This window comes from Elgaria multicarinata, chromosome 5 (assembly GCF_023053635.1).
Source record: "Elgaria multicarinata webbii isolate HBS135686 ecotype San Diego chromosome 5, rElgMul1.1.pri, whole genome shotgun sequence".
Taxonomy (NCBI): Eukaryota; Metazoa; Chordata; class Lepidosauria; order Squamata; family Anguidae; genus Elgaria; species Elgaria multicarinata.
Window position 1 is genome coordinate 118,809,280 of NC_086175.1, and position 26,627 is coordinate 118,835,906.

Consider the following 26,627-nt stretch of genomic DNA (forward strand, 5'->3'; position numbering starts at 1 on the left):
CTAGACCTAAGGTTTATCCCTGGATCGTCCAGGGGTCAAACCTGTTCACCTAGGTGACACACAAGGGATCCAGTGCTCAGGCAGGGGCGAACCCTGGATGATCCCAGGATAAACCTTAGGTCCTGTGGCCACAATCTATGATCTATAACCTGGAAGGGTGGGGGCTGATTTTGGCTGTTTTGTAAGTGCTTAAAATGCACTCATTAGTGCATGCTGTTTTAAGCCTTGGCCCCATGAATATTTCTCATTAATGATTCCATTAATTAAAATGCACCTATTCATGTGCTGGTGATAAAACAAAGGATTCAGATATAAGCCCTGGAAGGTCCATGGTGGCACCAACTAGCATGTTTTCAGAGCCTTTTTTTTTTTTTTTTTGGCTAAAGGGCGGATAAAATAAGTGCACAGCTGCCCCTTCTTCTCACTTACTTGCCACACTTCCTCTGGGCAGTGCAGCCATGGGGAGGGAGTGACAGGAGGCCATGGTTGCTCCGCTTCCTTGTCTTCTCTCTCACGGTGGTTCAACAGAGAGGATTGGACCCGGGGGGGGGGGGGAGGAGGGAGGAGCTCTTCCTACAAAGCAGTGGATCCATTCCTCACAGCCCAGCGGCCCAGAGGCTGAGTGCAGGTGAACAAGCAAGAGAAGGGCTCTAGCTGCTGTTTGCAGGAGCAGCCTCCTTGCTTTCTGTCACTCTGGGCAGAGTTCAGGAAGAGGGGGCTCAGTGGGGCTGCCTAGAGAAGCAGTGCAATCCCCCCCCATGTCCGCTTGCTCGCCCCCTCCTTGTGACCCACTAGCACTCAGAGGAAAAGCACAAGCGACCAAGGGATGGGGTGGGTGGCGCGGCCACTGCCTTCTCTCGCTTGCCCTCTTTGGGGGAAGGGGGTCCCGATCCTCCCTATAGTGCCGCCTGGAGACAGCAAGAGGGAGGAGAGGATGCTCCTGCGAGGAACTGGGCCTAGTCCCTACCACAGCCCTGGAAAGCACAGGCAAGCCAGCAAAAAGGAGGAAGAGGCTACTGTTTCCCCGGATGGTACATACGGAGGGTGGGGGGAACGGGCCTGCTGGGGTGCAAGCAGAAGGGGAGCCATGAAAGGGATATTGTTGCCCCCCCCACTAGGAACCAGCCTAGAGAGGAAGAAAAGCAGAAGGGCTTCTTCACACAGTGCATAGTGGAACCATGGAATTGGCTACAATGAGCCAATTGGCTACAATGAGCCAATGATCAGGGGTCTGGAAACAAAGCCCTATGAAGAGATACTGAAACAACTGGGCATGTTTAGCCTGGAGAAGAGAAGATGGAGGGGAGACATGGCAGCACTCTTCAAATACTTAAAAGGTTGTCACACAGAGGAGGGCCAGGATCTCTTCTCAATCATCCCAGAGTGCAGGACACGGAATGACGGGCTCAAGTTAAAGGAAGCCAGATTCCAGCTGGACATCAGGAAAAACTTCCTGACTGTTAGAGCAGTACGACAATGGAATCAGTTACCTAGGGAGGTTGTGGGCTCTCCCACACTAGAGGCCTTCAAAAGGCAGCTGGACAAGCATCTGTCAGGGATGCTTTAGGGTGGATTCCTGCATTGAGCAGAGGATTGGACTCGATGGCCTTGTAGGCCCCTTCCAACTCTGCTATTCTATGATTCTATGTCCATGGGAGGAAAAGGCTATGGCTACTAGCCTTGATGGCTATATGCTACTTCTAGTATCAGTTGCTGGGGAACATGGGCAGGAGAGTGCTGCTGCGGTGGTGTTCTGCTTGTGGTTTTCCCGTGGACAGGTGGTCGGGCTGCTGTGTGAACAGAATGCTGGACTAGATGGATCCAGCAGGGCTCTTCTTCTGTTCTTGGTAGTCTTTGAATATCTAAAGGGCTGTTACACAGAAAATAGAAGTGTTCTGGGTTGCTTCAGAGGCTTCTCCTTATGTTCGAAGTCGAAAGGGGGCAAAGAGAAATGGCCAACGCGTGGGCGGGGAGTGGCACGAGAATAAGGAGGAGGAGGAGGAGCTCGAAGTCCGTCTGACTCCAGGCGTTGCCGTCCTGCCGTTTTTGCTGGCCAGCAGGTAGAGGAACCGGTCGCCCGCCCTTGGCCACCAGGAGGCAGCGCCGAGTCCGGGTTGGTACTCGGCCCGGCGGGCTGGCAGGCTGGCGTCGCACCGCCTCCGGCTCTCCTCCTCCTCGCTCCCTCTGCAGCCCAGTTCGCTACACCTTCTTCCCTGGGCAGGTCGCCGGGTTCGGGAGGCCGCCTGTTGCTCCGCGGAGCCAGACAGGGCAGCGCTCGCGGAGGTCAGAGAGGACTTTCCCGGAGATCAATTTCGCCGGGACGGCGGCAGGAGCGGGCGGAGCCCCAGCAGCGAGCTGGCTGGAGAGGTAGCTTTGGGGCAGGGCAAGGCCAAGGCAGGCGGAGGAGCCTCCGTAGCGGCGGGCGCCTTCCGAGTTTGGCTGCTTGCCCCGGGGAAGCCCTGCAAAACAGTGGGTCGCTTTGGGGGCCGGGCGTGGGTCGCTAGCACCGCGGGCGCTGCCGAACCGGAGGCGGGGAGAGCTCCCGTCTGGGCTCCTTCTGGACCCGCGCTTCTCCTCCCCACCGTTAAACGCCACCCAAGTTCGATCGCCGCCCGCGGCTCTTTCCCCAACTTGGGTCTCCTACGGAAGAGCGTCTCGCCATGTGAACAGACTGCCGGAGGGGAATCGGGATCTCGAGCAAGATGGGAGTCTGGCGCTACCTCGGGGCCAGTCCTGATTAGCCGCTGATCCGCCCCATCCCCTTCCGGCCAAGCCGTTTCCGTCGCCCGCGCCGTCGAACTACTATGAGAGAGATGAAGACCAAAGGGGGGTGCCAGGGAGCCGCCGTCGTCTTCCTCCTCCTGCTGCTCTACCGGGGATGGGTCGATCCTTTTGCGAGGCCCCCAGCCGTCTGAGCAAGACCCGTTTCCCCGAAGGGAGACCGTCGAAGCCATAGACCTCTCCTTCGACGTGCTGCTGTATCCCAAAAGCAGCGACGACGAAGAGGAGGAGGAAGACGAAGACGACCAACCCCAGCAAAAGTCGTGCCTTCTGGACGAAGAGGAGGAGGAGGAGGCGGAGGAGGGCGAAAGGAAGCGTGGCTCCTCCTTGGTCCAGGAGAGCTGCGGGTCCCCAGCGGACAAGGATACTTTGGACCGGGTCCTGGACACCTTCTTGACCCCCTCCTCCACCCAGGTCAACTCGGACAGCCCCTCCGCAACGTGGTCTTTCTTCGGCTCGGAAATCTCCGACTTCACCGGCGGGCTGATGAGCCGCCGCCCCGACGGCAAAGCCGGGGACGCGCCAGCGAACGCCCCTTCCCTGCCGCTTCCGCCTCTGTCTCCCGCGGCCACCGCGGCTGCATCTAATCACTGGAAGGCGGCGAAAGATGCGGCTGGAGAAGCGGCTTTCAAAAGCCCGACGGGCAAAGCGCCAACCCCCGCCGCCTCGGCGCTGTCGAAAGACAGCTTTGCGCCTCGGGCCTCGACGGAGCAGGACTTGGACGCCGTTTCCTCCTCCGCCTCTTCTTCTAGCACCAGCAGCGCCGCTGCCGCCAGCAGCAGCAGCAGCACTAACCGACCCCCCCTGGCTGCAGCGGCGTCTACGGAGCGCTCCCCCATGGCCGCCCCGACGAGTTGCCCCGAGTTCCTCAGCGTGTCCATCCTGCCGCTCAACTCGACCTACTTAGCTGCCCGGACTCGGCAGCTGCTGGACGTGGGCGAATGCCAGGACGGCAGCCCCTTCGGCGGCGGACACCCGGGCACCGCCTCCCCGCCGTCTTGCAACTTCCAGGATTTAGCAAACCCCATGTATTCGCCCAAAGAAGGGCAGCCGCCGCACTGCATCTTCGGCGGGGACTTTCAGCCCAGCTTCAGGATCAAAGAAGAAAGCCTCGCCGCGGCCGTGGCCAAAACCAGCGCTTACTTGGGCGCCAAAACTTCAGCGGCGGTAGCGGCGGCTGCAGGAGCGACGATGCCCTGCACGGACTACGCGCCGCAAAGCGCCGCTCCTCCTCAGCCCAGGAACAGCAGCTGCTGCACCAGCAGCCACGAGGCCTCCTCCACGCTGGAGTCCATTCTCTACAAGACGGAGGTTGCTGCTGCTGCTGCTGCGTCTGGCTCCTACGGACCAGCGCCTTGCAAAGCCTCTACCAGCTGCATCGTGCAGAGGGACAGCCTCAGCCTGCCCTCGACGTCCAACGCGGCGCCTCCTCAGGCCCTTTACCAGCCCTTCGCCTTTCACGGCCCGCAACAGTTCGCCGGCCTCAAAGATGGGTTGCCCCAGTTCTACTCGCCCTATTTGAGCTATATAAGGTAGGAGGGGTCATCATCTCCCCCCCCCCGCACCTTGCACCCCAAATTGCTGCAAAGGTATTGTGGCAAGTTTTTAAGGACGGTGTTGTTGTTGTTATTTTGGTGTGGATTCAGGCAGCAAGCTTTATCCGCTTACCTGGGAAGTTAATGGAAGTTACTGAATGGAAGTTATTTTTGAGTGGACAGGTATACTATTGCACCGTCAGTGCTCCAGGCTGGGGGAAAGCGAGTAAGGGAATTAGTGAAATCATCATCAACAACAACAACCCCATTTTATTTCAAGCACCCCCTGCCTTGTAACCGTCCGAAAAGTGCTGAGTTGATCGCTTGCCTTGCCATTCATTAAATCAATTAAAATCATAAGCATAAATGACAGCTTCGGCTATTGGGTGGTATAAAAATGCAGTAAATAAATAAATAAATAAATACATCTTAAGAAAGCAGCACCGTAGGAACCTTGTGGGGAAAAGGAAGGAAATTTGAGAGCAGCTTTGTAAACCAAACCTACAAAAAAATACTATGTTTAATATTTCTTTTACCGTTCTCTATGACACCCCGGTATCTAAACTGTTAGAAATGCCCTTAACTCAGACCCAATATTTACAATTGCCCATCTGATTAAAATCCCCCCACATCAACATAAAGCTAGCTTACCTAAATTACACCACTTGTGTATTTAGTAATACTGCTACTTGTTCTGTGGTGACCGCAAAAGGGTCTTTCATAGACCTGTTAGCGGAGATGTTTTTTGATTAAGAGATGCCAACTGATAAATCAACCAATTAAAGCTTGTGGCTTTAGAGCTACAGGCAGTATGTCAGTAGGGCAGAATGGGTAGGACATCAAGATGTTTCATTTTAGTTCTTTTATCCTACAGTCCTAACAATATACTTATTAGGTAATAATAATAATAATAATAATAATAATAATAATAATAAATTTATTACCTGCCTCTCCCTCTGGATCGAGACGGGGAACAACACCAAACTCAATATGATACATAAAATTAGTTAAAAGAGCATATAAAACCAATGCAATATTAAAATAACAATTACAGGTTTAAAATTCATCTGGGTAGGTCTGCCGGAAGAAACTAGTCTTTACGGCTGTCTTAAACTCAGTGAGAGTATTAAGCCCCATTGAACATAAGGAGAGTTTCTTCTGAGTAAATAATTCTATGTTAATGATTAAATGCAGATTTGGGACACTGTTTATTAATAACTACAACTAATGACCATTATAGCTACTTGGGTCAATCACGATCTCTCACCATATACTAACTTGTTGAGCAGATAAAAGCAGGTTTTACACAATTATTTCCCCCCAGAAAAGGGCACACTCCAATAACACTAACTGAGAGCTCCTGTGTATATGTTTACTCAGAAGTCAGTCCCACTGTGCTCAACGGGGCTTACTCCTACGATTGCAGCTTAAGTTTTCTATGTATTATAGGAAACACTTCTAAAATAAGAGCAAGCCACAAAAATTAGAAAAAGAGATCTGTATTTTTTGTAAGTAAGTCTAGGCTGTTCTTCTCCACGTGTTCCTTAAAATAATGCTAAATGTAGCTCCCCATAATTAATTTTCAAAATGTCAGTTATTGTTTCTGATACATTACTATGACACTTCCCAGTATCCACAACGATTTACAATTCTTACATCATCTATGTCCACAATAACTTTTATTAGAATTCTTCCATCTCATAACCGAACATTACAGCTGATAATTCCACCATTCAAACGGATACAGCTGATATTTTCTTACACCTTACCACTGGGTAGAAACGTAATACACACAAGCAATTAGCGCACAGACTCGGGTCGTGAAACCCTGATATTATGCCTTGCGAACAGGATTATATGATTTAAGACTAAACTATAAACATTTAAGAAGGCATCAAAGAACTCTGGAAAGCTGCATGCAATCCCCCCCCCCACAATTTTTGATACTCAAACCCCAGTCTGCTGAGCCATGTAGTTCTTTGTTGTTGTCAGTCAGATGGCGTTCCATTGAAACTTGTCTGTTAGCACTTCATTAGTCTGGATTCTTGAGGACAGTGATATGGGAGAAGGCTAGTGCAAAATCATACTTTCATCCGGTGGGGAGGACAAGGATTGGCATTTTTGGCCAGTGAAGTTGCTCCTGCCAGCCCTACCTGATTTGTCATTGCATGCCTCTCCAGTAAGGTGGTTTAGATGTCACAGTAAACCATGGTTGATGTCACACTAAACCATGGTTTTTTTGGGATGAGAACAGGCCGCAGTGAGCCTTGGGCTCAGGCACTCTCTCCTCCCTTCTTTTCCATGCTCCCGTAAAGTCGCAAGGAGGAAATCAGAAACTCGCATTTTAGTTTTTGCTTACATGCCATTTGTCATTTCATTTGAACCTGACAAACTGTGGTTAATCTTAACAATGGGATATTTGAAATGACCCAGCTTCAAAACATGGGATATGTTTCAACCAACCATAGTTAAGATGAACCACAGGTTAGGGTTTACACAAAACAGTTAATTGCAGTTGATTGAAAACAGAAGCAAAAGCTTCCATTCTCCACCTGGCCCGGCTGTGCTGGAATAGAGGGAGAAGTACACGCATCGAGGCTTGTTCCTGTCACAGTAAAATAGGGGTGGGGAACTTCTTTAAGCCAGAGTACAGTTTTGGAGAAGCTTGGAGGCCATGTTCCAGTAAGGATGGGAGCAAAGGCAAATATAAAGGATACAAATGCTACCAGTATAGTTTCGCTTAAAGCTCTTCCTTTACGCTTAAGGAGAGACATTTCAGCCTTTTAGAATTGGGGAAAAACTACACGAAAGTTCAGAAACCATCGAACGATCAGTGGTTGGGGAAAATGGTCATGGCCAGGGGAAGTTATGTGGCCATCTGGGGATCCCTGGAGAACTGTGTTCACTTCAAGGAGGAATAGTATTTTTCTCTCTTTTATTAATCTATTAATATTAAATTTTTACTTTTGAATAGGTTTATTGAGTAGATCTATCCAAGGAAACTTTCATTAGCTAATCCGTGTGATCAGTTTTTAAGTCAGGGCTGTGAAATCTAGGCATGCTTATTTTCAAGGAATTCTTAGTGGTCAAAGAATGTTGTTCGGAAAAGTGAAACGGGAAACTCGGAGGGGGTGGTAAGCCCTACTTCAGCTCCTTGCAGGAAGGAGGGTGATCAGGAGCACTCCTTGTCAAAATTTGTTGCAGATGGCACTTTAAAGATGCTTCTTTTTTAATATGTCAATATTGTCACATCCTGTGTTTTTATGAATCTACAGTGGTTAAAAGGGGGAAATAAAGCATTAACATGTGTACCTGGATGCTTATGCCTTCCAGTGTGTTAAAACAATTCTGATCTAGGCTACATGTAAGGCACTATTCCCCAACCGCTTATTCTAATAGTTTAAAAGCCACCAAGCCTTAATTCAGAGATCCAGAAAATGAGTGGTAAGGAAATGATCTGTGGAAGAGAAATAGGGGTGTCAGCTGCATTGTGCTCCCACCCCACCCCCAATACCCACAGTGAGGGGCGAGGCTTCACAGGTGCAGATCTTTGAACTGGGAGAGAATACACCAGTCAAGCTCTTCTCCCACCAGGTAAACTCAGTTTCTACAGGCATCTCTATAGGTGGCTGCCACAATCCAGAGTCCTTGTACAATCTTACGTTATAAGGCCTGACACATTCATTTTGATGATGGAGGGCAGAGCCCGGTACGATGCACAAACATGTGGGGGTGTGCTGGCTTCACTGACCGCCATTTGCAGGTGGAGTTGTCATGTGGAATGGCTGGATCCCTTGCCCTGGTTTGTGATTTTTTCCATATTACTCTCCTGCATGCCGAAACTAGTCACTGATCGGGGCTGTGCTTGGCAAGTTGATGTGTGTGGATTTTCTGCATACGCTGAAGACTAGTTGCCTAAGACAAAGGCTTCTCTTGCATCTTTGATAGAATTTAGGACCACAATGGATGAGTTGGCATTACATATGTGTCTGTAGGGGTGGGGGAGATGTGGTTTTTAAAGTAAATGGGGTGCATAGGTGAGGGGTACTAAATCCTTCCTCCACCTGCAGCTCATCTTCCTGCAGTCCCTCCCCCGCAACCTGTCCAGTGATTTTTCTACCAATCAGGGTCTCTCCCACATTTTGTACGTAATGGAGGGAGGGAGACCCACATTTAAAGAGACAGATCTGCTGATGTCTCATCAGTTTTGGCTCTTAGGCATGTCCTGCATATGTGTTGTGACTCACACTATAGCTATGATGGAGGATCCTTGTTTTAAGAACATAAGAAGAGCCATGCAGGGTCAGACCAAGCGTCCATCTAGTCCAGCACTCTGCTCACACAGCGGCCAACCAGCCATCGGCCAGGGATGAACAAGCAGGACATGGCGCAACAGCACCCTCCCAGCCATGCTCCCCAGGGTCCAATATTACACACAGGCTGATGCCCACTCTCCCAGCTTGGAGAGATCCTTTTGGAGCTCTTCACAATCCCTTTGTGTTTTAACAACCTTGAATAATTTGGTGTCGTCAGCAAACTTGGCCACTTCACTGCTCACTCCTAATTCCAGATCGTTTATGAACAAGTTGAAAAGAATTGGTCCCAATACCGATCCCTGGGGACCCCACTATTTACTTCACTCCATCGGGAGAATTGACCATTTATTCCTACTCTCTGCTTTCTGTTCTTTAACCAGTTACTGATGTGACGGCAGGTAATGTCCACAGGTTTTTCTGACCTTTATTTTTGTGACGGTCCATTGCCCTCCGCGATGTATGGTTTGACATTTCTTCCGTCCTGTCTGGGATGCCTTCTGTTTGAATGCCTCACGTCTTTGCTTTCTTTTCTTAGACCTGATGCAGAAGCTGGCCAGAGCCCTCAGTATGGTTTTGAGTCATTGCCCCAGAAGATCTGCCTTATCTGTGGCGATGAAGCTTCAGGTTGTCACTATGGGGTACTCACCTGCGGGAGCTGCAAAGTGTTCTTCAAAAGAGCCATGGAAGGTAAAGTGTGGTGGCTTTTCTTGTCGTGGTCATATTCCAACAGAGTTCGTTAAGGTGTTCACATTTTATAGCTTTCAGTCAGTATTTGTTAGCATTGTTGTTGGGTGGAGCAGGGTATTTGAGAGATTATATGCAAATATTTCCAGGACATGATTGCTTTGATGAAGAAGCAAATGTGCGCAATGGTGCATAGTTAAAATATGCACATAGTTAAACTATGCAATGGCTTTAAAAGGAGGTTAGACAGATTCGTGGAGGATAAGGCTAGCAATGGCTATATGTTACCGCAGTATGTCTGTGTACACAAGTAGCTGGGGAACACAGCCGAGAAGATGCTGTTGCACTCATGTCCTTTTGGTGGGGGTCCCGTGGGCAGCTGGTTGGCCACTGTGTAAACAGAATGCTGGACTAAATGGGTCCAATATTACTCTTCTTATATTCGTTATGTTTAATTGGTTAATCAGTTAGATCCACTGATGAGAAAACTTTGAATTGACTAAATTGGAGATGGTAAGTACCATCTGAGAAGAGCCATCCTTCGTTTTCTCACCCACAGAAGATCTGCCTCTTCTAAGGTGGTGTCTGCTATGAGGGGTGTGTGTGTGTGTGTTGTGTCATCTGAAAACCTAGAAAGTATGCATCTTGTTTCAGAAATTTTGTTTATATTCAGATGTATGCAAATTTGATTTGAATACAAGTTTGGTTGCATATAGTAAACTCTCCATGGTGTACAAGTAACCACTGGGTAAAGTGGGTTGGCTGTATCATCTTTCCAAATAATTAGGGGAATCAAGAGGAACTGGAACATACGTAACGCAATGGAAGAGCACCTGCTTTGCACGTAGAATGTCCCAGATTTAATCCCTGGCATCTCCAGTTATAAGGATCAAGTAGCAGGTGCTGTGAAAGACCTTTACTGGAGTCCTTGCAGAGCCAGATATGGATCAATAGTCTGGCCTTGGATAGGACAGTTTCATATATTCCACATGGTGAGGAGGATTTTCGTTGGGGCTCTGTGTGATCCTTGGGTAGCATCCAGTGCTAGTCCTACGTAGAATAGTGCTATCGAAATGAATGGGACTTAAAATTAATCGTGGCTAACTTAAATCTTATTCATTTGAATGGGTCTGTTCTACATAGGACTAGTGTTGGATGCTACCCTTGCTTTAAAAATGTAGAATTCTATTCTCAGGCAGTCTGAATTATGTATGAAGAAAAGAGGAATTTTGTACTTGTATACACCTTGCAAACTGAGAAGATACGGTTAATTTCTTATTTTGCATTATTTTTGGTTTTGCTAGAGATGGTTAAAAGGAAAGAAATTGCCCAGGGTTTACATTTGTACAGTTCTGTCATTTCAGTCCATATCCGTTAATTTATATAGGCTGAGAGCCTCCATTTTGAGGAAGAAACCAATTTAATCAATCTTATTCTGTCTCCTAGTGTTTTCCCAGAGGAGACTTAGTTTGGTTTTAAATAATTGTTAGTCTCTTAATATTGATTTATTAATATTGCACCTTTGCTTTATGTACAGGGGACAAGTATAAAATGGGAAGCAATATATTGCTTCAGGGGTTTTTTTTTCACTTTGATAATTGAACCAAGTTTAATCTCAAGTTTTCCTAAAGTGCTTTTGTTGGAATAACCACTTTGGGAATTATGCTGTTGATCTTTTCATTGTTTTTAATTTTCTGTGACCTCTATCTGTTGTAGTCCTGCATGATGATGAGTGTTTCCCAAATAGCATTTTTTGCTTGTGGAAGATTGTGATTGATGCATATCATATACCAGCCTATTGGCTTGATTTGCAAATGTATGTTTGTGTGCATAAAACAATGCCTAAGCCTTATGAACAGTGCTGGTTTCCTATCAGCTACATATCTATATATACCCACAATTGGTTCCTTTTTTAAAAAAATATCTTTAGAACTAAATGGAATGTTTATATTTATTTAAAAAACAAAATGTGAAGGTGCAATGCTATGCACATTCGCTTGGGAGTAAGGCTCATTGAATGCAGTGAGACTTCAGAGTAAATATGCATAAGAATAGTGCTTCAACTTATAACGTGCAAAATGAACAAACGGTATGGGCTCTAGTACCCCCAAATGTAAGCAATAATATTTTTTTAAGTCGTTAAGGAGTCATAAGACTCTCCTGTTGCTCTCGCTGCAACATAAACTAACACGGGAAGCACTCTGTAAATAGTTATAAGGAGTCAGTTTTGTGCTATCATTTTACTGGCTGCTTTTGCATGTCATGCTAAATCAGGCTTTTGTGCGGCATGCGATGATGAGCCAGAACAAACTGCAGTGGACACCGTGATCAAATGTTCTCACTTTCTCTTTCCTGCACAGCTGAGATGAGGAGTTTGAATACTTTCACCTCTGCTTTTAGTTAACCACAGTTTCCTGTGAAATCCAAACTGGGAATTGTGGTTAACATTAACTATGGGTTCATCTACACCAAGCAGGATGTTCCACTATGAAAGCGGTATATAAAAGGCAGGAGCCACACTACTGCTTTATAGCGGTATTGAAGTGCTCTGCAGGATCTTCACTACTGCTTTATAGTGGCACTGAAGTGGCACACTATGACACATCCACGCCAAGCAAGATATAGCACTATGAAAGCAGTATGAAAGCAGTATATGGCATGTGTCATGGGCCCCAACAGTTGTCAGTGCACTTCAATACCGCTATAAAGCAGTAGTGTGGCTCCTGCCTTTTATATACCACTTTCATAGTGGAATATCCTGCTTGGTGTAGATGAGCTCCTTGATTAATTTAAACAAGCTGGTTTCAGAAACCATGGTTTAAAGTTGACTTGTTTGAAATTAAACATAGGCCTTAGCTAGACCTACTTTTTGTTCCGGAGCAGAGGAGGGGAGATCTCATGTTGGGATTAACACGAGATCTCTGCCCCGTTTACACGTAAGGCGTGATGACCTCAGGAAGAGAGGCGTCGCACCCCACCATTTTTAATTTTTTTTTAAAGAGGACGTAGTGCACAAACACTCGTGTGCTAAAGGTAAGTCTTTTTTTAAAATTAATTTGGTTTCCCTTTTCTCCCCACCCTAACCCCGATAGGCGCAGCTCCGGGCGAGTAATTGTGCGGAGCGGGGTCAAGCCGCGGAAACAGGCCAGACATTCCGCAGTTTCGAGTTCAGCCAAAGACCGCGGAAGAAGCGGGCCCAAAGGGGAGGGCTATATCCTGGGGCAAGGGAGGGATGATGCCTTCCTGATCCCGGGATCCCCTGTGTGTCATGTGGACGCACAGGGACGATCCTGGGGTTTGCTCTGGGATATAGCCTGGTCTAGCTAAGGCTAAAGTTAATGTTAACTATAGTTCGTTGCTCCAGATGCCATGACAAACTGTGAAAGTGAAAGCTTCAATTCCTGACTGTTAGATTATTATTATTATTATTATTATTATTATTATTATTATTATTATTATTATTTATATAGCACCATCAGTGTACATGGTGCTGTACAGAGTAAAACAGTAAATAGCAATACCCTGCTGCATAGGCTTACAATCTAATAAAATCATAGTAAAACAATGAGGGGAAGAGAATGCAAACAGGCACAGGGTAGGGTAAGCAGGCACAGGGTAAGGTAGAGCAGTACGACAATGGAACCAATTACCTAGGGAGGTCATGGGCTCTCCCACACTAGAGGCCTTCAAGAGGCAGCTGGACAGCCATCTTTCAAGAATGCTTTAAGGTGGATTCCTGCATTGAGCAGGGGGTTGGACTAAATGGCCTTATAGGCCCCTTCCAAGTCTACTATTCTATGATCCCTCTTGACTGCATGGGGAAATGGATGTTGTAATGTGTGAGCTTGAGGCTTGCTCCAGCTCATTCCTGCCTTTGCATGCACAGCCTTCCTCAAACTGGCACACTCTAGATGTGTTGGACTACATCACCCATCATCCCAGGCAGCACGGCCGTTGCTCATACTGCTTGAGGATGGTTGGAGTTGGAGTTGGACACATATGGAATGAGACAGGTTGGGGAAGGCTGGTTTAGCATGTCATGTACACATGGCTACTGCTTAAATATTGACAGTACACAAGTTTTGTGTTTCACATCTATTGATTGTATTAGATTTTAGAGTATAGACTCCTTTGCCTCAAGCCCATGTTCTGTTCTCTTGCAAAACATAAGTGCAAATTATAGTGGAGTCGATTTTAAATTACTAGCGTACATCAGGGATATGGAACCTCCAGCTTGTGGAGGTTTCGCATCAAGCTGGCAGAGTCTCCTTGGGCATGGCTAGATGAGGGGGTGGAGGGGGATGATCATGAGATGTGATGATCACGACATCCTCCCCATCAGTCTACATGCGGCGCGTGACGTCCCGGGAGGACGGAGGATGTTGCACCTACCATTTTGATTTTTTTTTTTTTACTCACGATGAGCGCTCAAGCACCCCACCCCACCCTCGCGGTTACTTGTGAGGAGCTGGGACAAACCGGGACGGCCGCCCACATGTCCCACGGTCTTGGGATCATCCCGAGACTGTGGGGAAAATCGCAAATAAATGTTAGGGTGATATCCTGGGGCAAGGAAGGGATCGCCTCTCCCTGCTCCCGGGATGCCCTGTGCGTCATGTGGACACACAGAGACGATCCCCGGGATATCGCCCTGTGTATACATGCGCCTTGCGTTCCTCCAGTAGGTAGGTCTTAGCCTCCAGGGCCTGGATCCTGGAGGGATCTCCCCATAGAGGCATTTCTGCTGTTATCTCTGGTCTCAGATTGGAGATAACAGCTGGGATGTGGACGGCAGTGACTCAAGTGGCACTGGGAGGAGTCAGCAGTAAGGAGTCAGTGTTAGTGAGATTACTCATCTTCTCAAACTGGAGCCTCACAAAGCATAACAACAATAGAACAAGAAGTTGATGAAAAATAATAATAAAAATAAATAAATAAAAGAATTTAACTATAATTTAATTATGAGAATAAACAGTACAGATAATGTAACTATAGTTTAATTGGCCCAACATTCATACTTTGGTGACTTTCACTCATGTGTCCAGCACTTACTGTCACCTTATTATTTATGATTTGGCCTAATTCAGATGCATGAATGCAGCAAATGTATTGCAAAATGCTCCCTTATCTACACCCCCACTCCACTAAAATCCAAGTCATCTATTTCAACACTGTCCTGGTTCTTACGCAACGTCATGGTTTGTTATGTGGATGAGGTGAACCTTGGGTTTTTGCCCCCTCCCCTTCATACATAATGGGAGGAGATGTATTGCTGGTTGGGAACAAATGTTGGTTTGTTGCTGTATTGAAATTTGACAAATGATGGTTTGTTTAAAGCACAGTTCATTAACAAGCAAACAGTTTGTTAACAATTTGGTCTTAGTTTGATATCCAGACTTGTGGCAAACTGTAGTTTGAACAAACCTTTATTTGCTGAGTTCTGATGTAACAAAAAAGTGTGGTTTGTTCTTAACCAGGAAGTTACGATTTTCCACCCTTCATATGTGTAGTTAGTTGTTACTTCTGAACCAGGCCACTGAAAGAGAAACTTGCTCTAAAAATAAGGCATGATCCAGTAAATGGCAATCACTTCTAAATCCTACTGATTTAAGAGTTAAGTGAGTGCTCTTTGCTTTGACTGGATTGTACCCATAATACAAATTTGTGAGAGACAGTGGCTCAGTTCAGACAACAGGTTCCTCAATGGTAGTTTTAGAACTCCATGGTGGAGTTTTTACACTACCATTGAGAAATATGTTGTCTGGCAGGAAAACTCCACCCTACGGTAGAGTTTTTTAAGGAAAACACTCTACACAGAATATCCACGCTGTGCAGAGGAGAGTTCCTGCACAATCATTGTGTTGCATGTTGTGTGGGGGGCTCCATGGAGTTTTCCATTGCGTTGAGTTGACTTTACCCACTGCCTACAGAGTTCCCTGGCCAGGGTGGTGAAAGGAGCGAGTGCTGCTCTAGGAGAGTCATTGAGATTGGTTTTTTGCAGCAATGGCTGATGGGATACCATAAGGAGGACCGGGGGAGGAACTGTCAATCAAACATTGCGATGGATTTTACTCAACTCCACGGTAGCCCACAGTCACACAACAGTGGAGTTAGAACATGTTGTGTGGGAATACCTCCCAAAAACTCAACTGTTGAGTGGAATTTTCACACTGTGTTGACTAACGTGTTGTTTGAACTGAGCGCATGACTGGATTCAGATGAGACGATAACTAGCAGTTAAATAGTCAACAGTGGCTTAAATATTAAATGGTTAGTTATTGTGTTGTCTGATGGGCCTTTTTCACACCATCGTTGGTTATTCAGCCAAAATAACCAGCACAAATAGCCAACGTTGTGCAGCCAGAACTTGCATGATAGCACTCTTCAAATACTTAAAAGGTTGTCACACAGAGGAGGGCCAGGATCTCTTCTCGATCCTCCCAGAGTGCAGGACACGGAATAACGGGCTCAAGTTAAAGGAAGCCAGATTCCGGCTGGACATCAGGAAAAACTTCCTGACTGTTAGAGCAGTGCGACGGTGGAATCAGCTACCTAGGGAGGTTGTGGGCTCTCCCACACTAGAGGCATTCAAGAGGCAGCTGGACAACCATCTGTCAGGGATGCTTTAGGGTGGATTCCTGCATTGAGCAGGGGGTTGGACTCGATGGCTTTGTAGGCCCCTTCCAACTCTGCTATTCTATGATTCTATGATTCTATGCAATGGCTGATGGGATACCAGTGGGTGGAATGGGAGGTGGCGGGAGAGGGTGGGAGATGTGTCAGTCAAACACACCGTTGACTAATAGTCAACTCAATGCTGGCTTTAATCCATAGCATGATTGATTATAATCATGTTGTGTGGGGAGTACCCCCTCGATAATCAACCATGGAGTTGACTATTAACCCACCATTGTTGTCCAAACACAGCCAATTCCTTTTTGACAGCTGTCACACAAAATCCCCCAAACTTCGTTTTTAATATGGGAGAAGATTTTGGATATTTGTTAGGCTGAAGGCTTTTCTGTAGAGGTACAATCAGAGTAACTGTTACACCTCGGGACTATTATTTATTTATTTATTTATTTATTGAATTTATATCCCACCTTTTTCCTCCAAGGAACCCAAGGCGGTGTACATAATCTTCTCCTGCAGTCCTGAACACAGTTAGTCTGTATAAATCCCATTGAAACAAATCGGATTTAAACAGCTTAATTGTGTAGGACTTCAACCTTGGCAAATACATACAGCGTAAAAAAGGAGGAACAATTTTGGCTGCAGGAAACTTAATTACAGATTGGATGAGCTAAGTGGCCAGGGTTGGGCAAACACATGGCTGTGTAATTCACTTTATATGATACTAATGTTTGAAGTGATTTCCTGGGGAGTAGCTGTTAAAACACCTTAAGTTACTGTAGGCCAATTAGGCCGTTGCTAGACGAGGAGTTAGCACAGTGTGAGGCCCAGTCTCCCTGTTGTGCATCCAGATGACGCACAGGGGATCCTGGGGTCAGGCCGGGCTAAGTCCTCCCTTGAGCAGATCCGCTTATGGCCCGGCTGCGGAAGGTCTAGCAGGGTCCGTGGCTTTTCCTGGCTGCTCGCTTACTCGTGAGTAGCTGGGAGAAGCCACGCACTAGGCATAGCATTCCATAGCAGTGCCCATCGGGCCGGGGGGGGGGAATCACGGGGGGGCGAGATGGGGGCCGGGGGAAAGCGTGGACCTGGCAGGAGAGGGGGGGGGGAGAAGAACGGGGACAGGCATGGCGGACGGGGACAGGGCATGGCGGATGGGGGGAGAAGAACGGGGACAGGCATGGCGGATGGGGGAAGAAGAACGGGGACGGGCACGGTGGACGGGGGGAAGAAGAACGGGGACAGGCATGGCGGATGGGGACGGGCATGGCGAGCGGGGGAGGACGGGCGAGCGGGCAGGGGGGTATCAGGCATTGTGGGGGGAAATCAGGGACAGGGGGAGCGGGGAACGCTTTATTTTTTTTAAAAAAAATACTGTTCCGTTGGTGCGCTCCTGCGCACATGGCCCTTTAAAGAAAAAAAATGGAGGACGCGACGGGGCTTCCCTCGGCCCCGTCGCGTCTTACGTGTGGACGGGGCCTACAGGCCGCGCTACTTCTAGCGCGGCCTGGCCCCTCCTCCCACACGGATTATCTGGTAGGTCTAGCAAGGCCCCAAGTCAGTAAATAAGTCAAAGATGTATTCAGATATTAGGCTATTAGCTAATTAGGTTATTACAAGACAGCTACTGTAGGCGTTAGGGTTAAAACTCTCAAAACTTAACACAATCAATAAAACAATCCCCCATGATTTTATTTAACAAGGAAATTAAGCTAGAACAATCCATATCGGTCATAAACAAAAGCAAATTTCAATGAGATAGAAATACATTATTAGTATCAACAACAACAGAGACCTCCCACAAAATGTTGCAGTCTGGAGTGTTCAGGGTCTTCCTCCATGATACTCCATTTCATACCTCTTCCCACGTGGTTTTCAGTTTTCTCAATAAGAGTCAGCCAGCATTCTGTGTCCACTGAGCATATATATTTGTATTTCTCCTAACCTTGAATATCTTATCTTGCTGCACAGATGGTATTGTTAACTGGGTACTCTCAATCAATCTAAGAAACTGTGATGGAACAAAGAGGAAGTGGTAGTTTATCAGGCATGTTGAGGCCAAACAATTTAGAGCTTTATAATTCAAAACCACAAACTTGAGTAGTATCCAGAAGATAGTAAGAGACTAGTGCTCTGGAGTAATCTGCCCATATCAACTGACAGCTACCCATTCTGGTCAGAAACTTGGCTTTCAAGGGCATTGGCATTGTGGAGAACCTCATTCTAGATTTGAGATTGCAAAGGCATGAATGAATGCTGTTGTCAAAACTGAAGTTTCTGAGTTCCTAGTTTTACTCATTAATTTATTTTGTTTAAATGTGTGTATTTAAAGTGTGTGTGTCTGTATACATACAGACACCCATCTATTTTAGATATGGAGTGATATATAAATAGCGTAAATAAATAAAATAAATAAATAATAAATATACATACAAATTTATTCATTAGTCCAAAACAACATTGAAATCCCTATATTTGCAGGGCCTTTATCTGTTATTGCTTTGCACCCTGGATCTTCCACTGTCGTTATCCAGATTTGAGCTTACGTACAGATAGAACTCTTCCAGTCTTTTGTTCCTGGGGGGTCTCTAGGACGTACAGCCATGGCTGACACATCTCTTGCTCTTCTGTCTATGATGGTAAAGTTCCACGTGGTCCACACTTTGTGTCAAGACAGATGCCTTTTGACTTTCAAATCCAGTAGAACAGCAGTGGACAACGTGTGGTCCTCCAGATGTGGTTGGACTGCAGATGTGGTCCTCCAGATGTGGTTGGATTCCCATCAGGCCTAGCCGACATGGCCAGTGGTGAAGGCTGATGGGAATTGCAAATTGCCAAAATGCCCGATTTTGTATTATTTACATATTGAGGTTTTACATAATGGGCATACATACAAATTATTATTATTATTATTATTATTATTATTATTATTATTTGGTCTTTTTTTTTTTGGATAATAATTTTATTTATTTTTCCTATATATATAAACAAATGTTCATAAATAAATGAATGTTCATTATACAGTAACCTTTTTTTACCACCCAAAGTTATAAGCATAATTATTTTCCATTGCAGATTTCATCTTTTATCCCTTTTATCCCGTTCCCTCCCTGTTCCCTTCCCCCAGCCTGGTACATTTCTCATAAATTGTCCCATTTCTTTTTCTGGATGTTATATCACTTCTGTTTATCTCTTCCTTTGTTATATTTATATTTTCAGACATTACTTCTTTTCCGGAGTCCTAGAGCATCCTATAGGCCTCTGCCAGAATTGTTCTGTTCATTTCTTTCTTCATATATTCTATATATTTTTGCCAATCTCTCTTAAAGTTATATTTTTGTTTTATTCCCCTTTGTAATTGTAATTTCTGTGTCAATTTTTCACTAATTACTATTTCCCAAATTTTATATCCCACCTTTTGCCCAATACTGGGCCTTGACTTGCCACCTCCTCCCAGAATTTCATGCATACCCAATCCACATTTATTCACTCTTGATTCAAATAGCTCCCATAAATAAAAAGGGAGTTAAGGAAACAGAAGAAAAAACTAATAAACAATTTGAAAATAGGCAATTGAAAACAAATCAAAAAAATGTACCTTTTCATATGCTTCATGTGTCTAGGGTGTCATTCGAACTTTTAAGAATTAGAAGTGACAAATTCCCGTTACGGGAAAAAGAACTTGCCTCTTGGGTTGGTTCAAGGCAATTTACTCACTAAATCGTATTCACGAAATGGGAATTCTTAATGAGGATTCTGAGTAAGAGTTCGCATCGTAGAAGTCCCACTGGAGTACACAAGCCCCAGGGCTGTAGTGAAAATTGGACAGGTTGTAATTGAAGTACACTGTTAAGTTTTCAAGGGGGAAAAAACCATGCTCGCCACCCCAATTATTCCCCTGTTCAGTAAGCAATTCTTTTTATCTTATTTTCTAACTCTAATAAGATGAATGTTATGGGTAGCTTCTGTGTTCCGTGAATGCATTCACATCTCTATATAGTTTTAATAAGACTGAGATGTTGTGAGGAATAAAGACAAAACTAGTAGCAATAGGCAGTTCCAAGTTACTTCTGCTTCATTTTATTAAGATAATTGAGCTTTAATATCCTGATGAATATCACTGTTTTTCCATGTTGGTACACAGCAATTTGGTGATTGTAGGGTAGAAGGAAGCCATCTATCAATTGTTTGCTTACTTGGTGATATTTTCCTTCTCTGTTCTGAATCTTTGACTTTTAAGTATGTTGCTGATTTTAAATACAAATTATATTATATTATATATTATATAGAGATACATATATATATATATATATATATATATATATATATTGTGTGTGTGTGTGCGCACACACGTATAAAATCTCAGGCTTAACTTTTCCCTGCATATTTTTATAAGCTCTCTAAGAATTAATTTCTTTATACAGCAAGTATGCACCAGTGTACTTTTACTACCTCAGAATCCTCCATTCATTTCCATTTTTCATTAGTCAAAAGTAAATATTAAATCTTGGGCATGAAGATGAATTTCCAAGTAAAACTGTTTCCTTTCCTTTGCCTACTCCAGCTTGTTGAAGGGTCTTGTTTGTTATAGGAAACAATAATCTGTATTGTTAAGCACTGCGACTAAGAGCTCCTCTTAATAAGCTATTTATAGCAGGCTCATGACTGGGATGTTTCCTGGTCAATTACATGGTGCTGCAACCCTCCAGTGCCTCTCTCGATCTTTCTGTGGTTTAATTAAAAACAGAAAAAAGTAGAAACAAAAACCACACACCATAGAATCATAGAATAGTAGAGTTGGAAGGGGCCTATAACGCCATCGAGTCCGACCTCCTGCTAAGTGCAGGAATCGAGTCCAATGGAAGTCCAACCCCCTGCTCAATGCACCCTTCTGTTTCACCATGAAAAGACAAAATCGCGCTATAAAAAGGAGACAGAAGACAGCGCCATCTTGTGACAGTATAAATGAAACATATATAACTCCTAGTTAAAGGGAAAAAGGGGAGGGGGATGGGAAGTGTGTGTAAAGGAGCACATTGTGATTGTGGGACGGAAACAAAAGCCAGAAAGCTGTAGTAAAGTTGTAGGATTTTCCCTTTCTGTAAAAATGCTCTAATAGATTTTGTAGTGGTGCTGGTGGTGATGAAACTTCTGGCAGCAATTGGTTCAGCTGCCTGCTTATCACGGGGTGGGGTGGGTGAGTGGGGGTTGAATTCTTCCTCCCATTGGCTAAGCTGCTCTGAGGGTTGCTGGTTGTCATTGGCTGAGTTACTCCAATTCCAGACAGTGTCAGTGCCCACAGAAGGTCCTAGCAAGGAGCAAGTAGAAGAAGCAGAAACTAGGAAAGCAACATTGGGATTGGTCCAGGAGAAAGAAGGGAAGATGTGATTGCAAAGTCCGAATCACAAAGGAAAACTGAGGAAATGAGCAGGGAAAAGTGTACTTGACCAAAAGTTGCTCATACACGGTGTTTTAGCCTGTATACATGCCAGTTTTAAATTGCAAGTTGGTCCTTCAGAAGAACATTTTTAGGTGCAAAAAAGAATTTCTAGGTGCAAAAAGAAGGGAGACCTGATAATGATATTTCTTGAAGTGTTGTTTTTACAAATGAGAGTCCATGGGAGGGGGGGTGTTTCTCATTCTTGTTTTGCATCAGTTTTGCTGCTTTACCAAAGTTTCTCTGCTTTTTGAGGCATATAGATAAATACTTGTTACATATATTAGGTCTTTCAGCACTAGAGCTTTTTTGCGCTGTGGAGACGTTAGTCTCCTGCAATTAGCAGAAAATTAAAACTGGTATCACAAGCACTTAATGTTGTGCTGCATTGACCATAAAAATCCTGCAATACCTATCCCTCTGGCAAGACCGTAAGTACATTTACTGAGAATTCAGTTCCATTCCATTCTAAAAAATGTATTTTAAGATTGCAACCTTCAGAAGCGAAAGCCTTTCCATCTGTTGAACTTAAAAGGGATTTCTGCTTCTCCTGGCCACTGGTATTATTAAAATTCATCCTTTTATTTAGTTTTTTCCAGGATTCATTTCCTTCCTGGGTACTCCAGTGTCTTTACTAAAAATAGCCCTTAAATTAAACATGTCCTCTTTGCAAACAGAGCAGTTCTGCTATTTGCATGTTCACCTTTTATCAGCACAGTTATATTTTAGCAAAACGAAAACATGAAATTAAAGTTTATTTTTTAAAAATATAAAATGGTGTGTTAGCACAAAACCAAGGTGGCATTATAAATGCAGTAAAATAACAACAACAGTAACAATTACTCTTATTATTATTATTATTATTATTATTATTATTATTATTATTGTTTTACTGTAACTAAAATACCACCTTTTGCCATGGCATTCAAGACAATTTATAATTTAATCTTAAAACCATCAAAATATAAAATGATCAAAAGAGCCCTTGTCTCAGGCTGTTGGTGATCTCAGAAACTGAGAGTATAAACTTCCTGGACTGGAATTTTTCTCTTCTGCCTTCGCCTTAAGGCACACAGGCCTTTAAGCGGCCCTAGAAAAAGTAGGGTGTTCCATTTTCAGGCTGTTGGTGTTCTCCTCAGGAGCTGATGGCATAAGGTCCATGGCCTAGGCCTTTCCTGTTCTGCCTTCACTTAAGGCAGGGGTGTACATGGGGCACCACAATCTAGCCTGTACCACCTGTTGGGATCCAGGGGGCAGGGCTTAGCCTCCAAACCCCACTCCTTGAAGGAATTCCCTTAGAATTTTTCATGTTTTCCGATGGTCTTAGGCGACCCCTGTGAAAGGGTCGTTCGACCCCCAAAGGGGTCCCGACCCACAGGTTGAGAACCGCTGCCTTAGAGGGAAGCCCCACTGCTACCTACGAACTGAGATTAGAGGTAGCAGGAGGAATGTGAGGTGGCCTGCGTGACAGGACTCGCTCACTCGGGGCCAGGGTGAAACCCAGTCCCACCACTGAACATCCCACTGCTATCACTCCCCCTGAAATCATCCATTCTGTGTGGTGGTGGGAAATTCAGCCTCCAGCCCCCAACATTCTGCACCCCTGCCTTAGGGCATACAGGTAGCGCTATGTGTGATTGAATTATTTTCCTCAGTGTGAACGTGCACATCCCCAATTCAGATTGGGACCAGTAATGCTCTGGGAGGGCGGGAGGATTTAATCTCATTCCTGCTTTCATCCTGAAATTCCATGCCCCCCACCATCCCATGGGGAGGATTAAAAGAAGAAAAATGTCTCTATTGATTCCATTGGAGATATTTTTTTACAAAACAGGGAAGGGGAGCTTACATCCCCCTCTCCTCTCAGAGTGCCATGGTCCTGATATGGATTGGGGCCACACACACTTACACTGAGTTCAATAATCCAATTGTGGTTTGAAGACTGTGTATTTCGGCCCTGTGGAAAGGTGGAGGAGAGGTTGACCAGACATTTCTCTCATGCTGGTGGTCGTCTCCTCATGAGCTAATGGCGTTAACTCCCTGGCCTGGACTTCTTATTTTCTGCTCCAGAGCAGAGTGAGATTTTAAGTAGCCATTGGCAAGGTGGGGAAGGAGCTGCCTCAGTTGAATTCTAATCTCTGTTGAGACAACTAATGACTACAGATGATGGGATTTGTAATTCAAAACATCTGGAGTGTCCCATGTTGGGAAAAGATGGTCTGTACTAGTAATCCTGGATTTATTTATTTATTTTAAATTGAATATGTACTTAATATTTTTTTTGTATCCACTTCGTATTTTTTTTATCTTATATGCTGCCTTGAGAGGCTTTCACCCTTAAAGGCAGCCTAATTTTTTTTAAGGAAGTAAATTAATTAAATTACAGTTAAATAAAATTCTCTCAGGCAATGGTGGTCTCTTCAGGAGCTACTGGCGTGGTCTAGACTTCTCCCTCACAGTGCACAGGGAACTTAAGTAGCCCGAAGGTATGGAGATCCATTACATTCTTCAGCTTTTGTAATTTCTAAATATCAAAATAGTTCACAGGCTGGCTGATGTTTTTCACGTTCTGTCAGTGATGATTTCAGAAAAAAATCATGTAACATTGTGTCCATTAATTGTAGTTTTGGAATCAGTTCTGTCCTTGGAAATGATCTAAGAACAATATTACAAGAAATTATGTGGCCATAGCAAAAATACTTAATGAACTTTGGCCCTCAGGTTCATGTGGTTTTGTTCCACAAGCTACGGTCCCTGAAATACACAGACATAACTATTTCAATAATATTGATAGAGTTTAATTTCTCTTAGGCTCTGGAGTTATAGAAAGCTTATTTATGATGGAAATTATTTTGTATGAAACTAATCAGGCTTGCATCAGGACAGCTACAAAAATGCATGTATTAGTAATGCATGTGTAAAATAGAAATATTTTGTGAGTTTATAAGTTACAATAGCAGCTGGTGACAACGGGGGTGAGAAGGTAGACTCTATTGAAGGTGTTTTTCTCAAGGGCCCTCAAAACCTGGAGCAAGAACATGACTATGGGTTCATCTACACCAAGTAGGATATTCCACTATGAAAGTGGGATGAAAGCAAGTATATAAAGGCAGGAGCCACACTACTGCTTTATAGCGGTATTGAAGTGCACTGACAACTGGTGGGGCCCATTGACACAGACCATGTACCTCTATCATACCACTTTTATAGTGCTATATCCTGCTTGGTGTAGATGTGTCATGGGCCCCAACTGTTGTCAGTGCACTTCAGTACCACTTTAAAGCAGTAGTGTGGCTCCTGCCTTTTATATACTGCTTTCATAGTGGAATATCCTGCTTGGTGTAGATGAGCCCCAAGTCTGAACCCAGCTTATAGAACTGTCTTATTTCCTACGGTTCTTGTTAAAAACTAGCACAACCTATTGTTCTTGATCTTTCCCATCATTGATACCACTGGAATGCTTGAAAGGCAGAGAGCGAGTTGGTAGCATCTTCTACTGCTCCTCTTTCTCATCACTGCTGTTTTCTGGGCCAGAGCGAGAGGCAGGTGAACAAGCAGGTTGCCATGGTGAAGAAGAGGAGCAAGTCCAGGGTGCTCTTGTCAGTGGACTCCTATCGGAGTGTGGACCATCTGTAGGTGCCCGAATATCCCTGCCTTGACACCACCCCTATTATAGTAGACCTATTCAAATCAGTATTCTACTCTAAGCATGCCTGGATCAACCTATGTCTGATGTTGAAGTGAGAATTCTACATAGGATCAAGTTTTGAGGGGCCTTGAGCAAGATAAGAACATAAGAAGAGCCATGCTGGATCAGAGCAAGGGTCCATCTAGTCCAGCCCTCTGTTCACACAGTGGCCAACCAGCTGTCGACCAGGAACCAACAAAGCAGGACATGGTGGAACAGCACCCTCCCACCCATGTTCCCCAGCAACTGGTATATATAGGCTTACTTCCTCTGATACTGGAGGTATCACATAGCCATCAGGGCTAGTAGCCACTGAAAGCTTTCTCCTCCAAGAATTTATCCAACCCCATTTTAAAGCTATCCGGATTGGTGGCTCTTAACCATAAGAGGGCCCATGTCCCTCTTGTCATTGTTACCAAGCTGCCCTTTTACTTACGTTCTTCCTATGGGGCCCGTTCTGCAAAGCATGTGCTTTACCACTGAGCTACATCCCCTCCCTATTCTACTAAAGAATTCAGAAGAGAATTATAAGGGAGATAAAAAGGCCTAGAAGAATGATCAAGGAGCCAGAAAAATAGAACTACTTAGGGTTGATTCAAAGGTATTGAAAAACACTTTGACATCATGATGCTCTCTACAGGATGAACATATTTTATTATGTATTTTAAATATTTTTACCCAGCTGCTTAGCCAACATGGTTCACGGAGCAGCTTACATGCAAGCAGTAACAATCTAAAAAGACACAACACGCAAGGAAAAAGAGATGGGGAGGGAAGAGGAAAAAAACATAATAGTCTTTCAGGAGGGTTGGTGGACTGGGCTGCTTTCCCTCTCATCTCCCTCTGTTACAGCCTGTTGGAATGCCTACTGGAAATGACAGTTGAGTGGGGAGGATTCTTCCTGATGGTGGTCTTTCATTAAGGCTGCTGGAATGGACATGTGCAGCATGCTGGAATGGCTGCTGCTGGTGATAGCTGATCAAGGTAGCCCCATGGAGGCTGCTAGGGGTGAGCAGCGTTGGTTTGGTGGCTCTTTATCTAATCACAGGGATCCTCACAATTAGTTTGCAAATGTTGCAGCTCCTACTTGAAGAGCTGCTAAGCAAAAACATTTTTTTAAAGTGCTGGTACTATCTTTAGAACTCAGGGTGAGAGCTCATGTTACCAAATGATCCTGTGATCGCTTGGCTATATCAGAATTTGTTACTATGTGCCTTCTTTAGAATGAGATCCCTGTGGAAAAGATTTGAGAAATAAAGAGTGGTATTAAGTCTGTTGTAGCAAAATGAACAAAGAGTCTTGTGGTACCTTAAAATATTGTGGCATAGGTTTTCATGGACACTATTCATGAAAGATTCTACTGCAATAAATGTTTCGGTCTTTAAGGTGCTACAAATCTCTTTGTTATTTTAGAAGGATATAATATTGGATATCAAGGCTTCAAGGTCCATTTTAAAAACTGTCGAAATAGAGGCTATGCATACGACCTTAGGGAAGTAGTTCCATAAACATGGGGCCACTACTGAAAAGGCCTTCTGTCTAGAGCCTGCCAACCT

The 26,627-nt window shown here is 44.8% G+C and overlaps 1 protein-coding gene across 1 annotated transcript in view; it reads left to right on the forward strand.

Annotated features, from left to right (window-relative positions):
• The first annotated feature begins 3,185 nt into the window (after positions 1-3,185).
• The window catches only part of PGR (progesterone receptor), a 77,375-nt gene continuing 53,933 nt past the window's right edge, over positions 3,186-26,627 (forward strand). Inside the window, exons 1-2 of the mRNA XM_063127118.1 lie at positions 3,186-4,313; positions 9,168-9,319. Coding sequence (XP_062983188.1) covers positions 3,268-4,313; positions 9,168-9,319 — 1,198 coding nt within the window. The 5' untranslated portion in view covers positions 3,186-3,267. The remainder of the gene's footprint in view (positions 4,314-9,167; positions 9,320-26,627) is intronic.